At 36.3% G+C, this 10,600-nt stretch overlaps 2 protein-coding genes across 9 annotated transcripts in view; both read right to left on the bottom strand.

The window, feature by feature from the left end:
* The window catches only part of mettl6 (methyltransferase 6, methylcytidine), a 3,947-nt gene extending 99 nt beyond the window's left edge, over positions 1–3,848 (bottom strand). Inside the window, exons 1-6 of one of the 5 annotated variants that reach the window (XM_068214022.2) lie at positions 3,643–3,848; positions 3,275–3,555; positions 3,053–3,187; positions 732–902; positions 270–411; positions 1–176 (exon numbers count right to left, since the gene is read on the bottom strand). The exon at positions 1–176 is cut by the window's left edge and continues 99 nt beyond it. In XM_068214022.2, coding sequence (XP_068070123.2) covers positions 31–176; positions 270–411; positions 732–902; positions 3,053–3,187; positions 3,275–3,541 — 861 coding nt within the window. In that variant the 5' untranslated portion in view covers positions 3,542–3,555; positions 3,643–3,848 and the 3' untranslated portion in view covers positions 1–30. 5 annotated transcript variants of the gene reach the window in all.
* Positions 3,849–5,449: 1,601 nt separating this feature from the next.
* rspo3 (R-spondin 3) overlaps positions 5,450–10,600 on the bottom strand; it is a 45,941-nt gene continuing 40,790 nt past the window's right edge. For 3 of the 4 annotated variants that reach the window (XM_073924401.1, NM_001017358.1, XM_073924400.1), the window contains 1 exon segment: positions 5,450–6,287. In XM_073924401.1, the coding sequence (XP_073780502.1) occupies positions 6,091–6,287 (197 nt within the window). In that variant the 3' untranslated portion in view covers positions 5,450–6,090. 4 annotated transcript variants of the gene reach the window in all.

The following is a 10,600-nucleotide window of genomic DNA, read 5'->3' as shown; positions in this document are numbered from 1 at the left end:
TCAATAAAAAAATAATGTAGATAATGTTGATCATGAGTGAACAGGTCTGCGAAATTTACTCTGTAGAAAGACTCGGGGAACACACAGACCCTCTTTTTTATTCACTGTTTCTCTCAGCACATATTCATTCACTAGAGTCTCAAATCCTGCGTTTTGGAATAAACCAGCCAAGTACTCTAGAAGAAGAACAGAAAAAAAAAAACAAAAAAAAAAAACAGATCAGTTCAGCATAGTATTACAGATACAGACAATCAAGGACTTGCACTGACCTCTTGAAAAGAAAAAGGAACGGGTGCCATCCTGTCTTACATAGAAATTTTCACCCAGCTTATTGCCCGACTTAAACCTCAACATGGCATGATCATATAGTCCATAATCCCTGAAAAGGACAATACCTCCAGGTCTTAATACCTGTGATTTAAAACAGTAAAAATATTACTGACTGGACATTTGCTTGGTTTTACAGCAGAAATAACAAAGAAATAACCATTAGTGATAAGGCAACTCTAGAAGAACATGGCATGATCATATAGTCCATAATCCCTGAAAAGGACAATACCTCCAGGTCTTAATACCTGTGATTTAAAACAGTAAAAATATTACTGACTGGACATTTGCTTGGTTTTACAGCAGAAATAACAAAGAAATAACCATTAGTGATAAGGCAACGTGTGCTAAATAAACATTTCATGGCACGCACTATCAGAATTCAGAAATGTGATCAGCAGTACCTTATAAATTTGTTCCAGAGATTTCTGCATCTTGTCAGGATGAATTGCAGACAGAACAAATATCAATGTTGCAACATCCACTGTTCCAACCTGTATGTTGGCCTGAAGATCATCTTTAGTGAGGTCACACTGAAACGCAAGGCATCTCTCGGTGCAATACAAGGCATTTTTCTGCAATAATGAATAATCATTTACATTTACTCATGTGGCCGACACTTTTTATCCAAAGCAACTTACAAATGAGGACAATACAAGCAATACTGGTTTATGTAAATCAGTAAGAATATTTTTCAAATATTTTCCAAGAGCTGTTTAACACATTTTTAAACATAATAATTTTAATACCTCATCTCATTACTGATAACTAATATTCTTTGTCTTTGCTATGATGACAATAGATATTTTTTCCAGCTGTTTTGAAAGATACCAGTATTCAACTTAACGTGCAATTAAAAGGCTTAACTACAATAATTAGGCCAGTTATTAGATAACTGTAGTCAGTTCTGGTGCGGCTAGTATTATTGACATATTTGCGCTACATTGTGGACTCATGGGTGTGCTGGACTAAAAAGGAGGTGTGTTAAGGTACATTGTTGGTGCGTGTCTATTTTGAAGAACTGAAATAGAACTGTAACTGCGCAGTTAACCAGGTAAAAGCTGGTCTAAAGTTCAGCACAGAGCGCATTAGTTATGCGCCTCTGCAGGTTCAAGCACTTAATATATACAAGATGTACAGAAATACACAAATGTCATTACATATGGGAAAAAATAAAGGATTAAAATGTTACAAACGTTCCTATCTACTACATAAAAGTCAAAACACTACCTTCATGCCTTTTTTATGCCCTGGGGGCTTTTTTCAGTTTATTCATGACAATTATCATTTTTTAAATATTATTATTGTCAGCAGGATTATTTTATACATGCATATTTATATTTGTTTTACTAAAAAAAAAGTTTAGATTTGTCTATCTGTCGGGTTTTGGAGACATACACATCACCATATGGGGGCATAAGAATGGGACGTGTGTTTGGATATAACTCATTATTATTGTTCGTTTATTCTTTTGCTGGAAATTACAACTAAATTTACAAATAGTTTTGAAGCTAATCTTTGCGCTTAACAAAGAAAATGAAATATGTAGGCTAATGGATGTCTTCAGTGTGGTGAGTTTCTTCAATTTCCATATCCGTGAAAGTAAAGAAGTAAAGAGGTAAGGTAAAGAGAAAGTAAAGAGGCTAAATGGAGGAGGCTCGTTCTTTATCCTTGCACAGCAGATGGTCTGTTTAACTGTTTTCTCACTAGTGAAGCATTCAGTTTTTCCACCTAAAACATCTGCCATGTAAATAGCAAATGCGCCATGACGCAACACAACTAACTCTTAAAGGGAATGAGAGATAAGACTCTAATTGGTTTAATACGTTTAGCTCAAAACACATCCATAACTCATTAAGAGAATAAGCACAACCCTGTTAGACCATGAGATGCGGCTCAAACCATATTTTTCTGTCCTTAAAATAGCAAAAGTTGATTTGGACACATTATTAATGCTTTTGCACCATGCACTTTAGACTTTGCACACAGACTGTTAAAATAGAGCCTTACATGTATGCTTACTTAAAAAAAATTTTATCTGCTTTTATTCCAGTCAAAAAAAAAAAAAAAAAACTCTCATTTCTCAAACTGAAAAATTGCTCTGTTAAACAGCACTGGGGAAATAAAAAAAAAAAAAAACTTAAAAATATATATAAAAAATATATAAAAAAAGTTGAGAAACTTATTATTATTATTACTTATGATTATTATATTTTTAAATGGAACTTAAAACAGAAAAGTAAATATTGTGTTCAAAGTGTAAGTGAACACAAATGCATACCGTATTACACTGTATCAAACCACTCAGTAGAAACGGACCATTAGAGGATCATATCAAAACAAATATATATATATATATATATATATATATATATATATATATATATATATATATATATATATATATATATATATATATATTTAAAAACGTAGAGCCTATATCTATAGAAAATAGAGTAGAACAGTGTTCATAATAGACACTCAGAGCAAGTGGTTTATTAAAATAAAAATAAATAGAAAAGAAATAATAGGATGTGTTATAGTGCACCATCTGTATGATTATATAGATTTCTGCAATATATTATAATTAAATAGATTCTTTGAATAATTATATAATTAACAATAAATTGACAGTTCATACAAATCAACGAGCTTATGAATAGGAAACAATATTGTTTGCAAAAGGTTGACCAGTTAACACACTTCTGGTCATGTTTAACGTTACCTTTACAAACTCAACAGCTCGTGGAGAGAAATCACAGGCATAGATAAAGATGTTGAGATCCTCTTCCAGAAGGGGAAAAATACAGTTTCCAACCCCACATCCAGCCTCCAACAACACCAACTTCTGTCCCTCAGACTGAAAATATAAGAGTTCCAATCATCCATACAAACTCAAACACGTTAACTTTACAGAAAAAGGGTGTTTAAGACCCTTTAACGTTACCTCTCTGCAGTTTTTCAGTTCATCAAACTCCCTGGTCGTCCAGTGTCTGTCTTTAAAGAAGTTAGTCGTGTTTCTCTTATAAAATAAGTCCCAGTTTTTCTGAGCATCCGTTTCGAGTTTTTGCTGCTTGAAGTCGGACACTAAAACTCGGTCATTGCCGAGTTTCTCCATCTCTTCAGGTGTCAGACTCCTTTCCCTCACAACGGTGGACTGAGGCGGGAAAACAGGACGATATTCGAGTGAGACTGACTCACCTGATGCCGACATGTTTGCCTGAGCTCCTGGTTTTGATTATTAATATCAAAGCAACTTCTTAAAATCGGATAATGTGAAGGTAACGTTATGGGATCAAAGTCTCAGTGACTTACTTTATGTTTGATAAAAATCGCAGCTGAAACTCGACCAAGAAGTAGTTTCAGGTTCTTAAATGTACTTAATCTACCTACACATTAAATGAGTAATATCGTTAAACATATAATATTGTATGTTTTCATCTTAAAATAAAGAGCTAACTGTTTGAAATTTTCGCAAGTTGACGGCTGGGATTCTGTCTTGCTCTAGTATTTGCGACTGCGCGGAGATGAAGGAAGGAACTTGAAGATAACCGTCACCGCCATCTGCTGGACTGGAGACCACGACGAGAAATGTTTCAGCTAATAAAACTTGACTTCTTGACCAACGTTTGTGGAATGGATACAATAAAAGCACTTTTCTTAGAGGTCTTAACAGTGATGTGCTGGACAGGATTCAGCAATTAGTTTAGTGTAATGTTACGTGGGGACAAAGCATTTCAAATTGGTGGTATCATTCTAAAGAAATCCACGAGGTAAGTATACTTCAGAAAACACGTAGAAATTACAAAAAAGTAATAAACATGAACCAGTTTCTTTTGTAATTAATTATATTCATGTTTTTTTGTAATTTTATGTACTGTTATAACTCATACAATGATAAATGCTAATTGATTGAATGTTATGAATAACTTACATGTGTACTATCTATCTATCTATCTATCTATCTATCTATCTATCTATCTATCTATCTATCTATCTATCTGTCTGTCTGTCTGTCTGTCTGTCTGTCTGTCTGTCTGTCTGTCTGTCTGTCTGTCTGTCTGTCTGTCTGTCTGTCTGTCTGTCTGTCTGTCTGTCTGTCTGTCCGTCCGTCCGTAAATCAATCAATCAATCAATCAATCAATCAATCAATCAATCAATCAATCAATCAATCAATCAATCAATCAATCAATCCATCCATCCATCCATCCATCCATCCATCCATTCATCCAAATAATGAAATATTCTGATTCTGAATGTGTTCTCTGTCTGTCTGTCCGTCCAAGCAAATAATTGAATATTATGAATATGCGTACTCTCTATCTATCTATCTATCTATCTATCTATCTATCTATCTATCTATCTATCTATCTATCTATCTGTCTGTCTGTCTGTCTGTCTGTCTGTCTGTCTGTCTGTCTGTCTGTCTGTCTGTCTGTCTGTCTGTCTGTCTGTCTGTCTGTCTGTCTGTCTATCTATCTATCTATCTATCTATCTATCATCGTCTGTCTGTCTGTCTGTCTGTTCATCCATCCATACATGCATCCAAATGATTGAATATGAATGTGTAGGGTAACACAGTGGCGCAGTAGTGCTGTCGCCTCACAGCAAGAAGGTCGCTGGTTCGAGCCTTGGCTGAGTCAGCTGTGTTGGCGTGGGTTTCCTCTGGGTGCTCCGGTTTCCCCTACAATCCAAAGACATGCGGTACAGGTGAATTGGGTTGGCTAAATTGTCAAAAAAATGAATGATGAATGTGTACTATATCTGTCTGTCCGTCCAAGCAAGCGAATAATTGAATATTATGAATATGCATTCTATCTATCTATCTATCTATCTATCTATCTATCTATCTATCTATCTATCTATCTATCTATCTATCTATCTATCTATCTATCTATCTATCTATCTATCTATCTATCTATCTATCTATCTATCTATCTATCTATCTATCTATCTATCTATCTATGTCTGCTTGTTACTGTCATTAAATGTGGATAAATGATAACTTACAGAGCACCGCAGATTTGCATCTTGCAATAGTGTTACGTACAGCCAAATATTTATGGCTGAGCTACCGTTTGTTGTATATTTGTGCTTGCCAAGACAATAAATTACAAATGAATACAAACTCGGTATTTGTTTATTTGACATACAGGTGCTTTTGATTTCTGGTCAGATGGCTTCGATGGAAAGCTCGGATCCTGTTTATACAGACAGGCAAATCAACACTTTGTTTGGAGAGAGAATGGAACGAAAAGTTAATACACTGTTGCGGCGAAGATTGTTGTCGCTCATCCAGTATGAAGAAAGCCAGTTCATACACCCATCCACATGCAGTCTCAGGCTGTCCGTGGCGACGGTAAGCATGCTCATTTAATTTTAATTTACTCAACCCCCGCCCTCCTCCAAAAAAATACAGACGTTTATACAAAAACTCTACTTTAATGTCTCAAAAACCTACATTCAAACCACGATGCAGTGCTGTACCTGGACCCCCTTTAAAAAAATAAACCATTCCACGGATCTTAGGACATTCCTGGCCCCTGTTACACAGTTCAGCCTCAATCCAGCACCAGACGGGGCCCGAGGGGGTGAAGGTCCTCACTGTCTGCAATGCGCCCCTCTCTCATGTGCATATACAGTATACGTTTAAATTATACAGGTAGCAGCAACACCCCCTCGGCGAGGGGATAAGAGGGTGAGGGGGTGACATGGACTGATAGAGGAAAGAAAGGCAGAGGAGCAATGAGGAGCAGCATCTGTCTATACTGTCCCAGCGTCTCTGCTCTGGTCCCTGCGGCGGCGCTGCTCTGTTTTGTTCCTGTTTTCGGATTCCTCTCGGTCGATTGTCTCCTTCTCTCGTTCCCTCTTCCTCTCTCGACGGGCCTCTGCAGTCACTTTCTCTTGCAGGTTAAAGCGTTTTTTCTTCTCTCCTCGCCGCTGGCCTTTCGGCGGCTTACCTGTGGAGGACAAATGAGGAATAGCATGAGATATTTTAAAGGATATACTTGGGCAATTTTTATTCATTAATGAACCGAAAAATGGGCTCACTTGGAAAAGTTATTGTTAATAACATATTTTTACTTATTTTAAAATGATAAATTACTGCTGTTATTCAGCAAGGTGAAAACCATAAACATAATACTACATTTCTGTTAATAAATGCTGTTCTGATCTGGTGTAAAAATATTATGGTTTCAACAAAATATTTACAACATTTACAATGTTTCTTTCAGCATCAAATCAGCAGCGCCAACCTAATTTCACCAAGAGGGACAGGTTTCATGGATTGACATGTTGATTCTGGAAAAACATTCCAATCAGCCAATCAGAATTAAGGGATCTGTTCATCTTTTATGTTAAGTGTAGGCTCACGGTTAGGTTTATGCACTTCTACATGATTGTCATCCATTAACTATTATTCCACTCTTATTTTGGGAATAATATACAGTTATGGTTGGGGCTAGGGAACAGGTATTGACTACATTACATAGATATTAATCCAGAATCGCATTGTACTTGGCAACATCATGACATGCAGCATATTAGTTTTTTACCAACCATGTTACACTAAAGACTGGAATAATGATATTGAATATTCAGCTTTGCCACTAAATTAATTAAATTACACATTTTCAAAACTGTATCTAGACAGAAAACATTTGGCACTGCAAACATATTTGACAATTCTACTGTTATTACTGGTTATTTTGATCAAATAAACAGTGTTTTACCTAACATAAATGACGTCTTCCCAACTGACCGTCAACATCCATCATAAACAACTTACACATTAACACTCACGTCTTGATTTGTGTTTAAAAGTAACAGTCGGGATGTTTAGGAGTGATGTTTTTTAGCGCCGCAGTGTTTACACTTTTCGGGAAAATGACTTACAGTGTCTGCACATTAATCTGGGATAAGAGAAAGTGCTGTAACCAGATAAAGTACACACACAATACGAGCGGTCAGAGTTTGGCAGGAATCGGGGCTGATTTATTCCCTGTGCAGGCGTGTTGAATCATCCTATCATTGTATTAATCAGACTTTAGTGATTTTCCCATCATCCCTCATCTCTCTCCCGCTCCAGATGGCATTACTCATTCACCCTAAGATGACCATTGTTCTTCATTTTGGGCTGTTTTGCTTGGGAGACGTCCCTTCAGCAGTCATCACCTCCATTTAAAAGTATTCTCCATAGATTATTAAGGGTTTGATGGAGGCCAGGTTGAGGACACATTTATAAAGTTGTGAAACAGCAGAACCATCTGCTGTGTTGTGTGAGTGCTAGTGTCTGGTCTGGACCACAAGATGACAGTCTTGTACAACAACTGTTTCCATTTTGTTTTTCTCTCTTTCGCACTGTCACATTGTCAAAGGTTAGTTGATATGAGGGACTCTTAGAAATGAAGCTGTAAAATAGATTTTTTTCATGCCAATATTTTCTTCTCCACTAAAAAAATAAGAGTTTGCTTTTTATAAGCGGAATGAAGTCTTTTCAACTTCTATTACATCATACTGACCTCAAACATTAAGTTAAGAAGTAAATATATATTTATACACAAACATACATACATACATACATACATACATACATACATACATACAGGGATGGGCAGTATTTATGATACAATATTTTAAATTTGCATTTTAAATTCAAAATAGTATTTTGTAATTTGTATTTGATAGAGTTAATAAAAATGGCTTAATATTTTGCATCAAAATACTTTATTGCCTTGTATTTTTGTATTTTTAAAATACTGTAAAATACTGTGTAAGACGTCTACAGGATGACATCATAAAAATCTGGCGTAATAATAGCTGTGTTTTCTCAGTTATTTGCTACAAAATTAATTAATAATACAGTTGATCATTTCTTGGAGTATGGATGGAAATTATGCATGATATATAAAGAAAATTACAGACAAATACCTGGGGTAGATTCAGGAGCAAGTCAAAATAAGAAAGAAAAATAAGACAAACAACATAAAAAAAATCCTACACTGGCGATACCTACAAAACTTCATTAGCTGTTTTAAATGCCAGTTGCTAATCTGCAGATGCTCTTTATACGTAGTTGATTACAAACTTTGACATTAATCAGTATGAGAAAAAATATTTAATAATACTACTCAGTCTACACACCGGTCAAAAACTCCCAACTCAAGTTTTATAAAAACAAAAACAGATAGTTTACATTTTTTTAGATATCGTGTTTTACATTGTGTATTAAAACGTACAATTGCAAAAAAAAAAAAAAAATTATGGAAATGACTAAAACTGGAGATTTTAATTGTTTCCAGAAATCGTGATTTTAAATTAAAGATTTTAATTGCAAAAAAAAAACAAAAAAAAAAAAACTTTTTGACACCAATTGATGGAAGTGAAGGAAAATACCTTGAGAGAAACCAGGCTCAGCCGGGCATAAAGTGCTTCTTTTTGGTGCGGATATACTATCAATGATATTGGACAGTAGCACTGTGACAGTTTATAGTTCATATTATGCTCAATCGTTTATTTTGTGGTGTCACAAAATACATTGTTTATGGTAATACTACTTTATAATATATTTGAGAGCAATATTACATGCCATTACTGGGATGCAGACAGAAACATGAATAACAACATCGTGAGAAAGTTGCAATCTTGACAGTACATTGTTTAGATTTAGCATTTTATTTAGCATTATTTTTTATTTTTACGTAGGACCTGCAATCATTATTTTTTGAAAATATTATTTATGAATAATTATTTTGTGTTTCTACAATTTAATCAAATATTTGTGTTAAAGTTCTAAATAATTTATGATCATGTATGGATAAGTACAGGGTGGCTCAGTAGTTAGCACTGTCCTGGCTGGGTCAGTTGGCGTTTCTGTGTGGAGTTTGCATGTTCTCCCCCTGTTTGCGTGGGTTTTCTCCAGGTGCTCCGATTGCCTCCACAGTCCAAAGACATGTATGTTTGTGAATGAGTGTGTATGGATGTTTCCCAGTTCTGGGGTGAAGCTGGAAGGGCATTCGCTATGTAATCATACGTTGGATAAGTTGGCGGTTAATTCCACTGTGGCAACCCCTAATGAGTAAAGGGACTAAGACGAAGGGAAATGAATGCATAAATGAAAATAACCATAGTCTATGTGTGTGTGTATGGATGTTTCCCAGTTCTAGGTTGCTGTTGGAAGGGCATCCGCTGTGTAAAACATATGCTGGATAAGTTGGTGGTTCATTCTGCTGTGGCAACCCCTGATGAATACAGGGACTGAGCCAAAGGAAAATAAAGGAAAAAGTAAATTTCTGAGTTTATACTTCAACATATTTCTTTACATGTGGTCAATACATATCAGCTAATGATTGACTGAATTGACAGAAATGTGATATATATATATATATATATATTGTTATCAGTATATGAGATTACATAATGATATGATATTTTTGTCAGATTGCACAGCCCTATTGTAAAGAAATTCCAAAGTAACAGCATGAGAGTGAGGACATTGTAACAGCATTATCATTTGTGGCTGAACTAAACACTGGAAATGCTTAAATGTGGGGCCGACCCATCAACTGCAGAGTGCGAGAACTTTATCACCATTGTGTTCTTGAGCAACGGCTCCATTTCCTTCCAGGAACACAATTCCTGCAGTTACCGTACAGTACGTCTCTTTGGAATAAAACTGTCAAGATGAGCAACCAAGGTGAAGCCGGCCAGCTGAACATTTGACACCAGAAAAAACCAACGCTCGATAAGCTCATCAAAAATAGAAAGACTTAAAATACGAATTCTGGTAATGTTACTTCATCTCGCCGTTGCTCAACACTCACGTCTAGCCAATTTCCATTATTGTCAGAGGCTTATCGGTGGGGCACGGATGAGGATTGGAAAAGTGCTGAGGTGGACAGCCACCTCTCCCCCGCTTCTCCCCCTCAGAGCAAGCTCTATTAATCATCTCTCCGGACTTGCTGCCCGCTGCAACCCACACATTCCTGGGGTCCAGCCAGGGTGACAGGGGGCCACGGCAGCCCCGAAATAAGCAGGCCCATGACTCTTGTTTTGTGACTCAAATGAGTTCATCCTCGAGCCTGTTGTGATTGTACTGTGCATTCTAAACAGGCTGACTCACGAACGGTGTCTGACCGGTCAAAACATACACACACACACACACACACACACACACACACATTTCACAGGCTGTCGTCACCTCCCCTCTCGCTGTCCCGTCTCTTTAAACACAGGAAGTTCCCTCCACACACACTGTTGTCTTTGCAGTAAT

Source organism: Danio rerio, chromosome 16 (assembly GCF_049306965.1).
Source record: "Danio rerio strain Tuebingen ecotype United States chromosome 16, GRCz12tu, whole genome shotgun sequence".
NCBI lineage: Eukaryota > Metazoa > Chordata > Actinopteri > Cypriniformes > Danionidae > Danio > Danio rerio.
The sequence above is the reverse complement of the archived record's forward strand: the minus strand, read 5'-3'. Positions and strand labels throughout refer to the sequence as shown.